This window comes from Paramisgurnus dabryanus, chromosome 8 (genome assembly GCF_030506205.2).
Source record: "Paramisgurnus dabryanus chromosome 8, PD_genome_1.1, whole genome shotgun sequence".
NCBI classification, from domain to species: Eukaryota; Metazoa; Chordata; class Actinopteri; order Cypriniformes; family Cobitidae; genus Paramisgurnus; species Paramisgurnus dabryanus.
Window position 1 is genome coordinate 42,691,855 of NC_133344.1, and position 19,792 is coordinate 42,711,646.

The window sequence follows — 19,792 nt, forward strand, 5'->3', positions numbered from 1 at the left end:
TAATGATCTTTTAACTAAGTTTTAAATTATATACAATAATCTGAAACAAAACTGTAATGGCACCAACCTTTGCAAAAAAAAAAAAAGAGTAATCGTTAAATGAACAAGAAGGAAATATACACAAACTCACATATAAACCCACATTCATGCACCACATGAGGAAGGGATGCTCAGCACTAAACAGTAGAGGACTTTGTGGAAGGGCACGCGTTGTGTGGAGGTAACAGTCTTTTGTAATCGTTCAAGCGTCTATGATAACAATTTGAAAAAAAGTTGTGTCAATGTGAAGGTGCCATTGCTGTTAAAATGTTTATCCCCCCTCTGTTTGTTTTAGGCCGATTGATGGCCAACAGAGCAAACCTAAACAGTAACCTGGCACCCATTCAACAAGGTTTAGGATAGTAAGAGATCTTTGTGATAATAAGAGATCTCCTGCTTACTACATCCCCCCAGATTGGGTCACTTCCAAAAATGTTTGGGCATCTATCACCTCCCATCTCTGCTCCTCACCCTTCTACTATTCATTGTTTCCAGTTTGACAATTCAGAATAAAAAAAATCCTTCTCTCTGTCCCGTCTCCACTTGATTCTGCACCCATCCAACTTGCAAACTTCCTCAAACACTGTCGTATGGCATAAATTGGGGAGTGGTTTGTTGGAAAGAGGCGTGGCTATGTGAGGGTACTCCCCTTCCAACGAAAACATGGTACTCTAACAGCCTTGTGAACCTCCACTCCCCTCCTGTAACACTTTATTTAGATAAAGGGAGATCAGACGTAGGCAGACTCGCTGGACTGGGTCCGGCCCAGGTTTGGCGGCTGTGACAGGTGAGCCATGTCCTTTTTGCGGATCTCACAGATGGACTTCCTGCGGGCCTGCACGCCTCGAATGGCGGCTTTGATTTTCCTCCAGCCCAGGTGGTTGAGCTCGGCAAGGTTCAACACAACGCAAATGCCACTCACAGCAAACATGAACACCAGGAAGACCGTCTTCTCGGTAGGGCGCGACACGTAGCACTCCACCTCCTTCAGGCAAGGATAGCGGTCACACTCGAAGATGCCGGGAACGCTGAAGCCGTAGAGAAAGTACTGGCCTGCCAAGAAGCCTATCTCAAGTGCGTTGCGAAACACGACCTGGATTATGTAGAAACGAGAGATGCCCTCTTGACGGCGTACCTTGGAGCTCTTGCCGTGGAGGAGACCTCTCGGTGCGTTCGGGATCTCCTTCACTTCCAAGCAGTCGGGTTCATCCTTTCCGCCGCCGCTGTCAGGGTGCTGCACCAGGATACCGTTGATGTTGCGCAGTTTGCGGGCACCTTCGCGACTGTACTCCTTCTCCATTATCGGGTAGAGGAAGGAGTAGCGACGGTCTCGCTGTTTGGCCGACTGGTGCACTGAATAGGTTATAAAGCACAGACTGGGTGTGCAAACAAGAATGATCTGGAAGACCCAGTATCGGATGTGGGAAATGGGAAAGGCCTTGTCATAGCAGGCCTGGTTGCATCCTGGTTGGAGGGTGTTGCAGATAAACATGGTCTGCTCGTCTTCGTACACCGTCTCGCCTACGATGGCCACGATGAGGATACGAAATATAACCACCACCGTCAGTAGAATCCTGAGAAAGAGACGAGAATTATAAAGTATGAAGCAACATGGCGGGTGCACAAAAATAACCTTCCTCTTTTTCCATTGACGTAATTACTCCCTTATTTAGTCAAATGCTAATTAGCAATGCAGATGTTGTTTGCTATTCAAATCAAGATGAGCTTTGCTAATTTAACAGATCTCTGTTTTTACAACTAAGAGCTGTTAATTCTGCTCTCTGGTGCAATATTTATAGCTCATTCTGTGTCATAAACTCATGGTAACCGTTGATACAGTAACCTGTTTCGAGGCGCCTACTCATTCATTTAATGTGTGATCGCCGTTAACCCATTCTCTTCTTTTTCCCTATAGCAAGCGTTCACATTTTACACCTCACTTACTCAGTGCTGCTAGGGCTATTTCTGTACCAGTGCTCGAATGAGAGAGACAAAGAGAGAGACTGCATATGTTTGTGAGAGATTGCAGGAATGAAACAGAAGGAATTTGTGCATCAATGGGTTTTTATACTCGCACTACATATAAGCTTGAGGGCTTTGTAAAATAGTTTTTTTACATATAGTATTTTCTTTGGATAGTTCATAATGTTTTTTATTTTTAAAGAGCTTGTTGTCCATCATTTAAAACCCTGAATGAGAAATAGCCGTCAATAGCAAATGATATAGTGTGGCTATGAGTAACCCACTTCTAGACTAATTGAATTTGGTAAAATTTTGCCAAAATAACTTGTAAGATGTGTGATATTCCATCATGTAAGCAAAGTCAACAGTGATTACAAGGTGTTTGGTTTCATTTATTTATTAAATTTATATTTGGACTATGGTTAGATGTCTATTCAATTTTCACTGACAGACCACATTGTGCCTTGTATATAAGCATCAATAAAAACACAATAATAGCCATATGAATCACTGTTAACTAATGTCGAATGAAAAATATTGTTTTTGACATTCAGCAAATATTCCAAATTAAAAATGCAACATAAATTTAAAACAACTGATTTTAAATGACCATTTAAAAAAATGAAGGGTTTCTACAGAATCTCTTTTATTAGAAAATCTCCCCCTGTCCTAATACAGAAATTAACCCTCCGAGGCAGGCAGTGGCTTTTCCAATCTCATTCAGTTTTAAATCAAAGACAAAGACAGCACTTGAACACGCTAGACAACCCAGACCTCAGAAGACACACAAATACAATCCACAGCCTAAAATATACAGAAGTTTATGAAGTGTTTGGTGGTATGAAACAGATCCATTAACCATCTGCACTCTACAGTTGCTAATCATATATCAGTGATTTATTACAAGACTTTAAACTTGATTGTAATTGATCAAGTGCATCATGCTGCTGTCAGATGTTTAAGTGAAGTGACTGTTGCCCTAGGCAACCAATTTCTTACATAGCTGTGCTAGATCCATCACTCTCATAATGATCTGCAGTCCCTTTATCTTACATATTAAAACAAATTTCAATTAATATATGGAGAGTTCAGATGCAAAGCCCCTCAGGTGCGTCTGACATCTTTTCTTGTAAATTAGCATTTTTTTATCAGGCTCATATGTGTTTAGATTCAGTATTTTTACTAGTGCTGGGAAAAGATGAATCGCAATTAATCGCATACAAAATAAAAGTGCAGTTTTGCCTAATATATTTGTCTGTACTGTATGTAATTCTTATATATATTTAAACACACATGCACGCACGCACGTACACACACGCACACACACACACACACACACACACACACACACACACATATATATACATTTCAGAACATTTTTATTTATATATCCATTTTTATTGTTAATATATAATATAGAATATATAGAAATATAAATAAATATATATACACATGTAAATGCTTCTTAAATACATACATGAATGTGTGTGTATTTATATATATATAATAATTACACACAGCGCACACTCATATATTATGCAAAAAATCACTTTTATTTTGTATGCGATTCATCGCGATTCATCGCGATTAATCTTTTCCCAGCACAAATTTTTACTTTAATGGCAATGAAAAGGTTTTTAGTCAATAAAGAATCCCTTATTTTCCACAAATGGGACTTCAGTCATTTTATAACGAATTTGACTGTCTGTCGCTGCAAAAACCTTTAAGTGCATTAAAAAATTTCCACTTCTGAAAAAGGCTCCAGTCACTCTACACTGTCCTTTATACATAAAGATTAAAAAAATAAAAAATAAAGCTTAAAGGAACAAAAATTCTGTCGATATCCTAACATATTTAGTAAACCTCATTTTAACATTTTCAAGCCTCCTTGCACCTTGACGTACGCGTGCCATCATTTATTCAATTCTTCTTCTGTGCACTTAGAGGACTTTGCAGAAAAAGATGTGTGGTATTTAATGGATTCTGCCAAGAAGCGGTATTTCTGAATGGCCTGAGGCTGGGATTAAGTAGCCTGGTCCAACCAGACTCTCGTACATTAATTTCATTTGTACAGAGAGTCTGGCCACGCTCCATTGCAAAGCGTTACTTCCGTTAAGGAGGGTCCATTGTTGAAGTTTAAAACTATTGGATCTGCCCAGAGTCACTCAGGATCTGCCAAAGCCAATCGCTAACATGTGGTCGTGACGTATATCATGCAACGAAACCAGACGGAAACAACAAGTCAGAATAATCAGACAAACAAAACTTAGCAAACCTGGTTCTTGCTCCGGCTTTAACTTCTGTATATTCGGCAGTTTTGCAACAACAAGCTTTTCTCACGTCTTTCTCCGCTGGCATTACTGAACTAAAACTTAAACTGACGCACGACCTCAACGTCATCATTCTTAGCCACCCCCATCTGTTCGCTGATTGGTCCTGCAGATTTTTGCAGGAGAAAACGAAACTCTATAGAGCAATCCCAGACGTACTGCTGAAGCGAAATGAAAATTAAGCGGAAGCATGTAGGAGGGCGGAGCCAGGCTAGGGATTAAGTGGATTTGAAGCAAAATTGATGAACGTATAATGTGTGCTGAGTATTCGGTTAATATATTTTTTTGCATATGAGCATATTATTTGTTTTTGTGGTATTCATAAGAGTCAGACGGACATTATTGAAACATGATAAGGACCCTAAAGTGATGCAGAGGTGTCTTGTATCACCCTGTAAATGTGTAGCATCTATGCAATGTTGTGTAGCTTGTTTTCTAGATGTTGTATGTTTTGTGGTAAGGTGTCACGTCAACTAACAGTTTGATGCGATTGAAGCTTTCAGTTCTGATGATTAAATCTAAATGGAATTATGTGTTATGTTCCTGCAGCTGTGAGGTCACCTTTAATCTGTGCCCATTCAAAAGCTGTATTCTGTATGTCCAGCTCCATTATGAGCAAACAGCTGGACAGTAAAAAAAACATGCACCCTTGAATCAAGACAGAATTACTGAACATAAAGAATTACTGTAATTAATGTTGGATGGATCAATAAATAATATTGATACATTTTGGTATCAGGCTTTTAAGGATTGAATCTTACATAATATCTAATTGACATATTAATAGATAACATTATACATTTATAAAACATGAAAATATTAAACATGAAAACACATATTGTAAGCTTCACAAAAATAAAAAACTAATACTTTTTTTTCCTGTGGTGACTTAAGCATGATATAATACAAGCATCAGTTACAGCATTCATTCAAACAGAGATTGTTGTAATTGCTAGAGATCAGAAGAGAGAGAGAGAGAGAGAGAGAAAAAAACTTTATCTGGAGTTATTTCACTTCACTAAATAATAACAACATTTATGAAAGTAAAAAAAAAAACTTTTGTGGTGTTTCATAGCATACAGCACTTTACAATAGGGATTTTCTATTAGTTAAGAGGACTTAATGCACAATGAACTAACATAAACAATACATGATTATATTCATATTGCACTAATGATTAATAAATGCCATAAAGTGTATTGTTTATTGTTAATGTTACAAAATGCATTTACCAATGTTCACGAATGAGACCATATTGTTATTGATAAATGGAAATCTGATTATTTACTATTATGTAATGTTAATAATGCCTTTTTAATGTCAGATAATGTCTATAATTACTCTTTTATCCCCAGAAACCAAATTTCTTGAGGGAGTTAACATTAACAACATTAACATTAACATTAGTCAAGCTGTGAACGGTTTATTTCGTTGTCTTTGCACAATATAAAACTATGAAAGCGTATTAAAAGTATATTAACTAAAAAGATATATTTAAAAAAGTTTAAAATCAAGAGTAATGAGAGAGAAAAGGCTTTAAATGATTAGATGATGTAATCCTTACAGTTAGCCGCTATGTGAGTTTTCTCTGCCTGGACATGAAATCCAAGCCCGCCCAAGATGAAAATGTTTTTTATCTCTAAGGTGACTTTGGTGATGTATGTAATGAGGATGGATGTTTAGTGCTTTTGAAAGCACAGTGTAGTTAAGAGCACATTATCTCAATACGCTTATCATCGTAGGCAGCAAGACTAAAGAAAGCCAATGGGAAAAGAAGAAAAGGAAAAACAGTGCAGGGAATTGCACATTGCATTCTGTAAGCATGCACACAATGCTTACAGATAATAGAAGATTTTCTTGAATAAAAACCTGCCAATGTAGAAAAACCCATCAGAGGATGAATTATGTAATAGCTTGCACACACGAAACCCACAACCTTTAATCTGTACTAGAGCCAATGGTTGGATTCTTGCATTAAGAGTTCTTTAGCTTCAGATTATCTATTCCCAAACCTCAACCTACTCCTTCCCCATCATCTCATTCTTCACAGTTTTCATTTCTTTAACATCTGGTTTAACCATATCTGCACAATCCCTCTGCTTAAGATTTTGTTTTACATATTTCTAAAAGGGTGCTTGTAAGTATCACAATACTGAGGTGTTATATGCCTGTGTGGCTTTGGTGCCCATCCTCAAGTCTATGCACTGTCAGTAAAAATGAACAAACTAATGGCCACAACCTGTCACTGGGGCAGTACCCTTTCTAAAATAAACCTTTGCACCTAAAATGTTCATATTAGTACACTAAAAAAAGAACTTTTGTCAAATGTACTTAATTCTTTCATGTTGTGCTAACTTAAAAAAAAAATCTTTTTAACAATGTGAACTTAATTTAATCTAGTTCATTCAACAAGAAAATGTGTCTTTTCAGCTTTACCTAAAACTTACTTGTTCAGCCAACATAACAAAGTAACAGATTAATAAAACCAATACAGACTTGCATCTCATTGGCTGAGAATTTTGCAGTGTATTATGGGTAATTATTGTTCTGGCACCCTCTTGCAGAAATGTAGCACCATTAAGGTTTGTTGAGATTACTTAAACTTCTTTTGTAAAATGAACTAAATTATTGTTTGTTGAGATTACTTGTGCATATTTGGCAGAGAGTGCATACCTCAAAAGTACACATTGGTACCAAATGTATCTGTATACCTAAATGGTACATATTTACAAGGTACTGCCCAGTGACAGCTTGGAGCCATTTTTTACCATTTGAGCGAGTGTCATACAAAAGTGTCAATATAAAATCCTCCTTTTATAATGTTGTGACTATGAAAGATAATAGCACACCCTACCACTATAGTGTGAAGTGGATCTGTAACACTTTTCTTGTGGTACAATACTGTTAACACAGCTTGTCGCTTCTATAAAGACAAAATGCATATCTCTTGTGCCTTATTGCTTAAATGTTCCCTTGACTCAGAGCTGTGAATATGGCATAGAAAGCACTTTAACACAGGCTAGGCTTATGTAAAGACATGATAGTTGACATATTACAGGTATAACTCGAGCTTTAAATGACACTGACTGCAAGTGTGTGTGTGTGTGTGTGTGTGTGCGTGCGTGCGTGCGTGCGTGCGTGCGTGCGTGTGTGTGTACCTGGTAACCAATTGTCCCCACAAAGATAGGAATACCAGTGTTTTTGTGACCTTGTGGGGACATTTTGATGTCCCCATGAGGAAACAAGCTTATAAATCTAACAAGATGATGTTTATTGAAAATCTAAGGTACAAGAAAGGTTTTTGTGATGGTTGGGGTTAGGGAATGGGGCAGGTAAGGGGAATAGAATATACAGTTTGTACGGTATAAAATGCATTACGTCTATGGAATGTTCCCACAAAACATGGAAACCAGAATGTGTGTGTGTGTGTGTGTGTGTGTGTGTGTTGTAGTAGAATAAAGATTTGATGATACTCAGCCCATTTTGAGAAAAGATACAGGCTCCACAAGTCCAACCCCAAACCTCCCCCTACCAATGGTACCCGCAGCATCACCTCTCTCTGCCTGTTACTATGGCAACTAACACAGGGCAGACAGCTCAAATGAACAAGGCAAAGGAGAGATAGTGAGAGAGAGAGAGAGTGATTTTGGGTTTTGTATTCAGTTATGAGATAAGAATCTGCTATATTGAGCAGCAGTTCTCTCTATTTAGTGTCTATTTCAATGCAAGCAGTGTGACATTTGACTGCCTCTGATAGCGGCAATTACACGACTGCGTTGATGAAGAGAACACAAAGCAGCAGGAAATGAAGAATAAACAGTTTTTATAAAGCACTCTCCACACGACATGCGGCTCTGATGGTTTTTTAAACTATTTTAGGAAATATGGAGACAGAGATCAGAAATAAAGAAAATAAAGAACTAAAAAAATATATTTTAGATTTTTGTGTCATTTTAGTGTCACTGAAACGGTTTACAACTTTAGCACGTGGCATTTACAAGGCACGCTCACATTATTTCAACCGAACCGCTCATAAGCGTGTTTGACCCCTAAAGCCTGGTTTGTTTGACCTGTTTGATTGCTATACCATGCTCGGGCACAGTTTGTTTAAAGCGTAACTAAACCCCTGGTCAGAGCCTGACTCCGCCCACTGGCAATATTTGAAAAACGCAAGAAAAGTGGGCAGATCCCAACGGAGATAGAGGGGATGAACTAAGCTTGTACCAAGTGTGTGGTGAGATCGTAACAAGGGCGTGGTGAGCTTGAACCTGCTTACGTCACGAGTCATTTTTTGGACCCAACATCCAATAGGAAAATTAAACTGCAGTAGCCACCGTTCAGACATCAGTTGCGCAATCATTCACCTTCATCCGCCTTCGTAAAAACCTTCTGATGCGCGCAGCAGGGTTACGTGAATGTCTGAGCTGCACAAGCGAGAAATCAACTAAGCAATTTGAGCAATTTGAGGCATGTGAGAGGGCTGTGTGTCATCACACCCCAAACGACTCAGAAGAAAAAAGACAAACTTAACATTACCAGTGTTAAGAGAGCACTTCACTTCTCACTTTCTTTAAAACAACCGCATCCTAATGGCTCTGATTGCTCAAAGTACAGACTGCATGCTTCTGGGGGACTTGGGAAAGGAACAATTGCTCTCGGGCATGGTTTGGTTGGGTTATAAGTGTGCACTTAATTCCTGCATTCATTAATTACCTCACCCTTATTAATATTCCATCTCTCTTTCGCTCTCTCTCTCTCTCTCTCTCTCTCTCTCTCTCTCTCTCTACACACACACACGCACGAAAACACACACACACACACACACACACACACACACACACACACACACACACACACACACACACACACACACACACCTTTGTGTATGCATAATGTATTCATGTAAATTACTACCATTAAACTCTGACTGGTGAAATATTTTACAGGTAGCATGCTATTTGTTTTAATAAAGACATTATATACATATCCTGTACATACAGTATGTGATACATTACCACATGTTAACCATAGTAGCAAAATAATTGATGACAGAGCATTGAATAATTGAATATGAAATTAATGAGCGTCTCCTTTACTGTCTCATTAACACCTCGGGTGTAAATTAATTTGAAATCTTTCAAAGGTCAGTCAAATTAATCTTTACTATAATACATGATCTGTAGCTAACATAACAATACTATATTTATTCACCAAAGGCTTTAAACATGGAATTATTTGAAATACTTTGAATTGAATACCACAAGTGGTTTTTCAATAGCTTTCAAACCTTTGTACCTTATAATGCCATTACTGTTTAATGGTTCTGGCAATGTTCTGTAGGGGTTGTCTTAATATGTAACCAAAAATGTCCTGTGCAGTCACGGCAATGTCTAATTTGTGAGACCAATAATATCAAAGTTATTACTATCTGATGCTATCAATGGACTACACTGCCAGAGGCTTCGCATTTCTTTCCACAAACCCAGCAGAGACGCACATATCCTTACATAGAGAGAGATAGAGTGGCTGAGCTCCATATCTTACTTCTCTTAGCAGAAGGACAGAGGGGAAGAGGAGAGAGGAAGGTCCCCACGCATGGTTTTGTGCCAGAACGACCATCCGTTTAGCCAAACTGACATCCAGAACTGTGCCTTATGTACACGAGTCAGCAACAGTAAGATGCCGTGGTGTTTGTATCTGTTTTAGTCTTTGTTTCAGCTTTTACTTTACTTGTGTTCCCAGATAAAGCTTTTAGTGATCTTTTTGATATAGGTGTATCTGGATGTTGTATTAGTGGCACTTTTAGTGTAACCATGCATCTTCTTTCCAGTGTTAGTAGTGCATTGCATAACCTGGATTCTGCTATTAAAGTCCCCATGAAATCATAATTGATTTTTTTTTTTGCTTTTAGTACAGTATAAATATATCTTAGATGTAAATTACAAAGGACCTGAAGACATTTTACAAATTGATGATGTCACTTCCTGCATTGAATGTTGTTGTAAAAATCATGTTTTTTTCAAAACAAATATATACCAAGATGCAAGCGATAACAATTCATATGGAAAGGTCACGACTTAATCAGTTTCATGTTTAATTTAAGCCTAAAGCACCAATCAGTGATTTTAGATTTTACCCTAAAAATAATTGCAAAGATCATTATCTTTTTGTGCATGTACAAATAAAGAAAGGGATCCTGACATGTGCTCCTTTGAACTCATAGTATACTAGAAACCATTAAGCATTATCACTGAAATAATTAAAATGGCCACAACATTGATTTACTGTTAAACTTAATTGAAAAGCAGTGCTAGGAAAACTGATTTCTAAATGAAAGGAGAAGAGTTATTAGCAGGTTTTCTATGATAGAATTTATCATAATTAAGTGTTGGCCCCCGTTCTGATTTTTATTTTTTGCATATTTGTCACACTTTAATGTTTCAGATCATCAAACAAATTAAAATATTAATCAAAGATAACACAAGTGAACACAACATGCAGTTTTTAAATAAAAAAAGTGTTTGCCCCCTAAACCTAATAACTGGTTGGGCCACTCTAAACAGCATCAACTGCAATCAAGTGTTTGTGATAACTTGTAATGAGTCTGTTATAGCGCTGTGAAGGAATTTTGGTTCCGCCTTTTTAAGATTTTGACTAGGCCACTCTTGTGTCTTCATTTTGTTTATCTTCAGCCATTCAGAGGTGGACTTACTGGTGTGTTTTTGATCATTGACCTGCTGCAGAACCCAAGTTTGCTTTAGCTTAAGGTAAAGAACCGATGGCCGGACATTGTCCTTCAGGATTTTTTGGTAGATGGTAGAATTCATGGTTAAATTTATCACAGCAAGTCTTCCAGGTCCTGAAGCAGCAAAACAGCCCCCAGACAATCACACTACCACAAATCACAAATGTTACTGTTGCTATGATGATCTTTTTCTGAAATGCTGTGTTGCTTTAACACCAGACATAATGGGACACACACCTTCCAAAACATTCAACTTTTGTTGTGTCAGTCCAAAGAGTATTTTCCCAGAAGTCTTGGGGATCAAGAAGATGTTTTCTGGCAAGCAGAGATGAGTCTTTATTTTATTTTTGATCAGCAGGGGTTTTTGTCTTGAAACTCTGCCATGCAGGCAACTTTTGTCCAGTCTTTGTCTTATGGTGGAGTCATGAACACTGACCTTAACTGAGGCAAGCGAGGCCTGCAGTTCTTTGCGTGTTGTTGTGGGGTCTTTTGTGACCTCTTGGATGAGTCATGACTACGCTCTTGGGGTAATTTTGGTCAGGCCTGGGCGTGGCTAGAAAAACTGAACTCATCTTTGATAAACGTTTTTTTTTTGGGGGGGGGGGGGGGGGGGGGTGTAAGCACCTTTTTACACAGGGCCGTGTGTTTGGATTTTGTTTTTAAAAACCTTTATTTAAAAAAGACAATACATTTCATTGAAAGTCGTTCTTATTTAGAATTTTTGTCTTGTTTTCAGTACAAATATCTAAAAATTCTTAAACAAGATGCATTTTTGTGAAGAGTAAAATAACCTAAGAAAATAATTTTTGTTTTTAGACAAAAATTTAAGTGAATTTGTTCTTAAAACAAGCTAAATAATCTGCCAATGGGGTGAGACAAAAATTGTAATATAAACACTTAATTCAAGAAAAATTCAGTTTTTGCAGATTTTTTTGTTTTGTTTTAAGCACAATTTCACTTACATTTTATTTATATATTTTTTGTCTAAAAACTTGACACATTTTTATAGGTCATTTTGCCTATCAAGAAAATACATCTTGATTTAAGAATTTTTAGAAATGTGTACTGTTAACAAGTGCATGTTGTGTTCACTTGTGTTATCTTTGGTTAATATTTAACTTGTTTGATTATCTGAAATATTAAAGTGTGACAAACATACAAAAAAACAACACTTTTTCACACCACAAGCAAATCAAACCTTATTATATATTATATATACCTTTGCACATACCCAGTTATTGTCAAAAGAAGCAATAACATCTAAGCAATAACATTTTCCTTTCATTGTGAATAGTGTGTGAAAGCAGTGGGACAAAATTTGGATGCCATAATCCAGATTTAATCTGAAGATCTGGTCAATCCTGTTCCACAACCCAGCCAAAATTACAGGCACCAGCACATGCCAACAAACAGAGATCAGATGCTGTCAGATGACCAGCAATGTCTATAATCTCAATCAATATCCTGTTATACAGAGAATAATGATGGTGTGTCATAACTATCTGGTATATGATCGGTTTTATATGAATATATCAGAATGTTTTATATAAAGGAATAAATGAAAACAAGATGTATTGTGAATTATTCCTTAATGATTCCTTTGCTCCAGTGTACCATTACACTGTAAGCCCGGATAAGTTTAATATACTTAAAAAAATGAAGCAAACTTGTTGCCCTAAAAACTTTAAGTAATGGTTACTTAAACATATAAACTGTTCTAACAACAATTTTAAGTTGAATAGACTTCTTCCAATATTCCTGCACTCTTAACCCAGATTAGTTGACAAAATTTGTGAGGAAACCCTTGCATATAACTTTAGTTTTTATCACTTTATATTACTTTTGATGTTATAAATGGTATTATAACACAGAATTGATGACTGATCTTAAGTCAGTCATTGAATAAACGTGATTCTCCACAGAAAAACACAAAAATTTGTTTTTTGACATGCTTTGTCAGTACTGTGGAGAGAAATAGAATAAAGTGTTCTGAACAGGATTCATGTACGGAAACACTGATCACCTGAACGGTGACTTTACAAAATTATAATTTACAACAAAACAACATCAATAATATAAGAGCTTAAACCTATATGACATTTTATTAACAAATATTTAAGTAGTGAAAGTTCTTATCAGTTTTTATTCTGTGAAAAAGCAGAAAATAATCAAAGTATTCAGGCGCAGAGGATTATGGGTATTCCTCACAACATGAACTAATAATTTTAAGTTCATTCTATTTGAATTTTTTAGTTTAATGGATTTTGTAAGCTTAAAAGTTAAATCAACTAAACTTTTTTAAGCTTTGGCTTCAAAACAGAAAATATTAAGTTATGTTTATTTGATTGTATAAGTAAAGACAATATCAGGGTTAACAGTGTAGCAATTTATGTTTAAATGAATTATAATTAAGACATTAAATTGGGCTTAACTTTTTGTTCTTCTTTTCTTTTTGATATCCATGATTTGAATATGTTATATTTAGTAATAGTATTTGCTGTACCATCATGCCCCGGTAAAACAAAAGAACATTTAGAAAACAGTGATGTTTCACTAAATGTTTCAACAAAATTTTTTCCAGCTTTATTAAGTTTTTGCTTATGTGTGTGTTTATACAGTAACACATAGCACAACAGAAGGCTGACTAGCCACAAAAACATTGCTGGCATGCATCTCTGTGTATCAGTATGTTTGTTTGTTTTGTGTATGTATGTATCTATGTATGATCTCTCTGTGTGGAGAAAGAATCTTATGTTTTAAATCTTATGGCTCGCCATGACCTAATCTATAGATGTGAGCACTGGTTGCACACTTTAGTATTTCAGCAGATGAAGTACGCTGTCAGTATGCAGTATGCCTAATGTCTTGATTTCTCTGTGGTTATGAGTCTCCTGAATATATTTAGACTCAGGGCATGTTTCGTTTTCTATTTGTCATGCACAATGATTTCTAGAGAGTTATGTCTTTGTTTACCTCGTATGTCTTTTTTTGGTTTGTATTTTATACCACATGTAGCAATAGCCAACAATACAGTATCAAACTGAAACACCAAAAATAATTAGGATTTTAAGAAAAGATGATGTTCCATGAAGATATTTATTTCATTCTCTACCATATATATATATATATATATATATATATATATATATATATATATATATATATATATATATATATATATATATATATATATATATATATATATATATATGGTAGATCTTTTCTTCAAAAATTTCTTGGGATTGGAATCCAAAATCTGAACATTGTTTGTACTGCAAGCTCTACCAGCAATAGAAACATGTTTTGCTTTTGTGAGATTATTGTATTCATACTGACTGTTGACTGCCATAAATAAAATCTACATAATCTACAATAAAAAATACAAGCATACTATATGGGCATGTAACTCATGAGGGTGCATAATTGTTTTTTCTTATGTTTGTTATTCCTTTAAAAGCATTAGATTTGAGAAAGAGGAATCTGAATTTTGGATAATGTGATAAATGTATCTCGCTCTTCATCCGAGTCATTACTTGAACTATAGCCTGTCATATCTTTTTTTTGCCGTTTTTCTGTACAAGCGGCGTATATTCTTGCTGTAAACAAAAATAAAAAGTATTGTGTCTATTTTTTGTTTTTAATCTGGATGAAATCTGTATTGATGTTGAGTGACAAACGGATTGATGATTTTGAAATGCATGTCGAAGCACATCAGCTCTGAGGTTTATGCACCAAATCTAATGCATAGCCAAATATCATTCAAGCTAAGATGCCACACGCGCAAGTACAGTAGGAAAGAAAAAAAATGGATGAATAGCAGAGAGAGAAAGGACTGGAAAAAGAAAAACAACCACCGCCAAGAGTATGTGGTTCAGGAAGTCATGGTGTGAGTCACATACAAGTGTGTGTGTGTGTGTGTGTGTTTGAGCGAATAAAGCTGTACTGAATCTGTAAATGATTTTTTACATGTGGAGAAATTATGGAAGAGAATATATTTCTTCAAAGTGTGGGGTTGCTAAGAAGATCTGAATGGTTGCTAGGTGGTCAGTATAATGTCATCGCTTAAATAAACTTTTTGTTTACAACACAATACATGACATCAAAAGGTTGCAATCAAAACTAGTTCTATTAACACTATAACGAGGTTAACATGGTAAACCAGTTTTCAATCGGTAGATTTAGAAAATGGTGTTAAACAGAGGATAAGAGTTATAAATGCACACAGACAGTAGGTGGAAAATTCTGTCACATTTTCTCTCCCACAAAAAAAGAAGATATTTTGACAAATAATGGTAAGCACACAGTTGAGGGTACCATTGATCTCCATAGTGTGATAAACAAATACTATGGAAGTCATTGGGTACCGTCAACTGTGTGCTTACCATTACTTATTCAAAAATCGTACAGAATAAAGAAACTCATGCAGGTTTAGTACATCATGAGGATGAGTGAAAGATGACAGAATTTGTCATTTACGGTTGAAGTATCCATTTAATGGCGTGCAATGTCATGCATTAAAATTCATAAAATCCAATATAGAAAATCAGGAGTTTAAGAAAAGAAATGGTTAAAAACTGTAAATACTATTTGGATTTTTTCCATAACAAACACTAGTAATCATGGAAGCGTTTATTAGATGAGGTATCATTTACATTCATGTGAAACGGCTCACATGAAAATAAACAAACAAACTACCCACACCACCTCGGTAATGCCAAACATAATGAATGAGACAGTCTCTTGAGACCCTGTCAAGCGTATAGTAATTCAACATGGGCTGCCAAACAGCCTGCGTTCGGTGAAGTGTGAACGTGGAGGCAGCGGCTGAATGAGATCCGATCGAGGCAATCATTCATATTCAGCCCAGCGGCACCTTCATTAAAGTCTTGCTTTGTTGCTGGCCAGCCAGATCAGTACCGGGTTTCACAAAACAGAATCACACTGTAAACACCAGACTGCTGCGACTGGAAAATGTAAAGGAGAAAGACAAATTCAAGCATCTGTTGCCATGGAATCTATGCACAATTTGCGTGCTGGCACAGCAATGAAACGCAGGTACTGCAGAAGAAGTCATTTCAGTCTATTAATAGATTTCAAACACTGCTGGATGAAGATAGGATACAGCCATCGTTTACAGTACATATTTGCTTGTGAGCTATATTGCTTGGTGAGTAACCATAAACCTGGATAGCTTTTTGAATGCCTCCATTGCAAACTTAACATCTACTGGCTGACTGCCTTAATTTGCCCTGCTTGACAGTGATTGGCTCCGATATACATTCAGATGACAGGCTGAGATTAATGTATCGTGTTTCTGAGAAAACTGCATCAGAGGCACAGCATTGCTGTATGTTCAAAGAGCGAGCCAGATTCTTCGATGTGTAGCAAAAACAAAACTAAAAACCACACAGCACTTGAAGCTTTAAGACAAATGTGTGTTTTATAAAGATGCTGAGCAAAATCCGAAAGGACATTGTGTCCAAATTAAGAGGGCAAAAGAGAATTGATGGGCTAAACTGGTTGAGAAAATATCATCACGCGAGCATGCCATTTGAGGTCTCACAGGCTTCAGTGGTTCAAAAACTGGATCTGCTAAAGCTTGAGATTGACCAATAGGAGCTCACCCTGCTTGCGGGATTAATTCAAAGCTCGGCCGTAAGGTCACTCTGTCTCTCCACCATAAGCCACCGTTATGAGCAGATAACACTGTGCAGTAATACTGAGGTATGAATATTTATCATTCTCGTGTAGGTTTTTGGAATCCAGTTCCAGCTTTTACATTTGAAACAAGATCTGGTTTCTGTTTCTGGAAGATGCAGTGACAAAAGCATGTTTAACATTTTACCAATGCTAATAACGAGAATTAAAATTGTTTAAGGTTTAATCCACCGCAGACACATTTTCATGTATGTAAGCATAAAAGCACCGTTATACTGGTCAAAGGCCAATTTCTGCTTTCATCAAAAATTATTAACAGCGAAAACAACAGAATTAAGAAAAAATAAATAAATGTAAACATTGTTTCATTTACATCGCTATGAATTTACTAAAGAGTGTTTTTTTGTTGAAAAGCTTCATACAAGTATGTTTAGGTGGTTGCTTTGTTATTGCTATGCCTTTACAAAGCTATTCTGATTCAAGGTTCAAGTAAAAAGAGCAAACCCATCTCTAATATAAATCTTTTACAATATTACTTAAAGCTTTACAAGCTATACATTTCTTTTTTCTGTGCTGCTAACACAATGCTCTTCCACTGAGCTATACAGAAGCACCTGAGCTGTATAGTTAAGTTTAATACTGGGTCAAGACCAAGACCATAGATTGAGTGTCAAGACTAGGTTCACATCCAGCTTTACTTGGGGTTTGGGCATTGTTGTAGTCGAGTCCGAGTCAAGATCAAGACCATAGATTCAGTGTCAAGACCAAGTTCACATCCAGTTTTATCTGGATTCGGTCTTGACTTGGACTCGACACTCAATCTCTGGTCTTGTTCTGGACTACAACACTGGGTTTGGATATTAAAACAGGTGTTTTTAAACCAGACTCATTTTGTTAAAGTCAGAAGATGACATGTTGGGTTGCTAATACAATATTTCAAAAGTGCCACAGAGCCAGAGTGTTAATAACTCTTTGTAAGTCCACTTAGTTTTTCTCTGCACATTGGAAGTCAACCACATTTTCTATGCACTGGATTGAACTGGTATATGAAACACACATACTGCTAAAATAACCTGTAATGCATTTGCCAAATTCCAACATGTATCTAATAGTGTTTGAGTGCACGCACTTTAAAATGCTGGGTTGTTTTAACCCATGGTTGGGTAAACATGGGCAAACATCTGCATGTTTAAATTAACCTTAACTTAAGTATTATGGTGCAAACATAAAAAAACAATAACCAAATATGCATTGAATTATTTCTACCCAAATGCTGGTTTGTTTCAACGCATAGTTGGGTTAACAACAACAACATCCCAGCATAGCGTTATTAATAACCTAACATTTAGGTTTTTCCATATTTGACCCAACAATGGGTTGAAGCAATCCAGCATACTGTAGTATCATTTAAACCAACAGTTCGGCTTGTCTATATTTACCCAACTGTGGGTAACATTTTTAGATTTTTACACACTTCACCTTAAAAACACAGTTAAGACCAACTGTACAAATTTCAAACTAAGCAAAGGTTCATGGTTAGTGATCATTACTTTGAGAGAACCAAAACACTGCATTGATTTTGCATTACGTACCTTCCTATCATCGTGGAGTGCTGCTGCACAGCGGCCTCCAGGAGGCGCTCTAGTATGGTCCACTCTCCCATGATTGGATGCTGAATGCATTCACGGGTCACTGGACACCGTCTTGGTTGCTCACGATCCTTCGCGTTAACCTTAGCAGAAACTATACAGTTTCCGTGGCTTTGGAGGAAATCAGAAGAAACATAGATGCTCTGGTCCTACAAATCTTTCCGCTGATGGCTCAAGAGTTCACGTGAACCCATGGTTCCTCCTCAGCTCTTTTACTGTCTGTATAGGTTTGTGTTCTTTACCTCCTTTGGTCTGAAATTCAGATAGCAGATTCTAGGCAGGAGTGCTTGTCCCCAAATGCCCTGGTATCCTCAGATGCTTCAACTACCTGGACTATCTCTCCTCGTTTATGGCACTGTTTTCTGGCTGCACGGTTTTCTAAAAAAACATCCCGTGACAAATAGCACCTAGTCCTTTTGCTTACCATTAAACACACACACTCACATACGCACACACACAGCGGTCGTCCTCTGATCTCTCGTAATCCACCAGGCACGTTTTCTAGGCAATACTGGTTGCACAGCCTCACTCACTCACACAAACGCTCTCCACAAACTGATTTAACCGAGCACCGCCAGTTGCACATCACAAACACGCACACATCTGGACAGATCTGCACACTTTCTACCTGATTTCCACACTGTTGCTTCCTTACGTTTCTTTCTAGCCTAGGTAAGCAGACATCAGCCCCTGCAGCCCTGACTCTCCTCCATCATCTCAGCCTGCATTATCTCCCCCTTTCTGCTTTCTCTTTCCCAGCTCTCGCTCTGCCTTCTCCTGACCCGGCTGTCACTATGAGCTTACGTCTTGTCACACTCTCGTTTTTGCGTTCCTCTCTCTCTCTCCCTCCCTCACCTCCCCTCCCGCTTTCTCTGTGAAGTCACTCTCTCTCTCTCCCTCTCTCAATGTGCTTCAATCACTGCACACATCTCTGCTTTAATTTCTGAATTAACCCTCTTCATTCACCTCTCTTTTTCTCTCTGTCTCTCTCTCTCTCGGGAACCTGGTCTGTGCGTGTGTCCAGAGGATTAGTGGGAGAAATCATCACACTACCCCTCCTCCATGAAAACACCACACATGTAAGAAAAGACCTCCTTTCATTTGCAATCCCATTTCAATTTTTCATCCAATTTTGATACAATTCTTATGGATGAGGAAACAGAGGTGTTCAACAAAACAGCTCTATTCAACAGAACACATTTACACCACCTGTACACAACAGCAGCAGCTTTACACAGCAGATCACCTTTACAAAATAGACATAGCAGTTTTTCATCAGCTTTACACAACAGCAGCTTTACACCATTCTTACACAACAAGGTAGCCTTAAACAACAGAGCAACTTTACACAAAAGAGCAATTTTAAACAAGAGAGCAGCTTTAAACAAGAGAGCAGCTTTCCATCAGCT

The 19,792-nt window shown here is 37.2% G+C and overlaps 1 protein-coding gene across 1 annotated transcript; it reads right to left on the reverse strand.

Annotated features, from left to right (window-relative positions):
* Positions 1–484: 484 nt before the first annotated feature.
* gjd1b (gap junction protein delta 1b) lies at positions 485–19,264 on the reverse strand. Its single transcript, XM_065281871.2, has 2 exons — positions 18,327–19,264; positions 485–1,613 (listed from the first exon to the last, which is right to left on the reverse strand). The coding sequence occupies exons 1-2, from the start codon at positions 18,395–18,397 to the stop codon at positions 770–772; spliced, it is 915 nt and encodes a 304-aa protein (XP_065137943.1). The 5' UTR covers positions 18,398–19,264; the 3' UTR covers positions 485–769.
* Between the last annotated feature and the right edge of the window lie 528 nt (positions 19,265–19,792).

Bases quoted from the DNA above. Each gene is read 5' to 3' on its own strand.
- gjd1b (XM_065281871.2), bottom strand. From the start codon at position 18,397: ATGGGAGAGTGGACCATACTAGAGCGCCTCCTGGAGGCCGCTGTGCAG. The intron at 1,614-18,326 runs GTACGTAATGCA...TCTCTTTCTCAG, and splicing joins CACTCCACGATGATAGGAAG to GATTCTACTGACGGTGGTGG.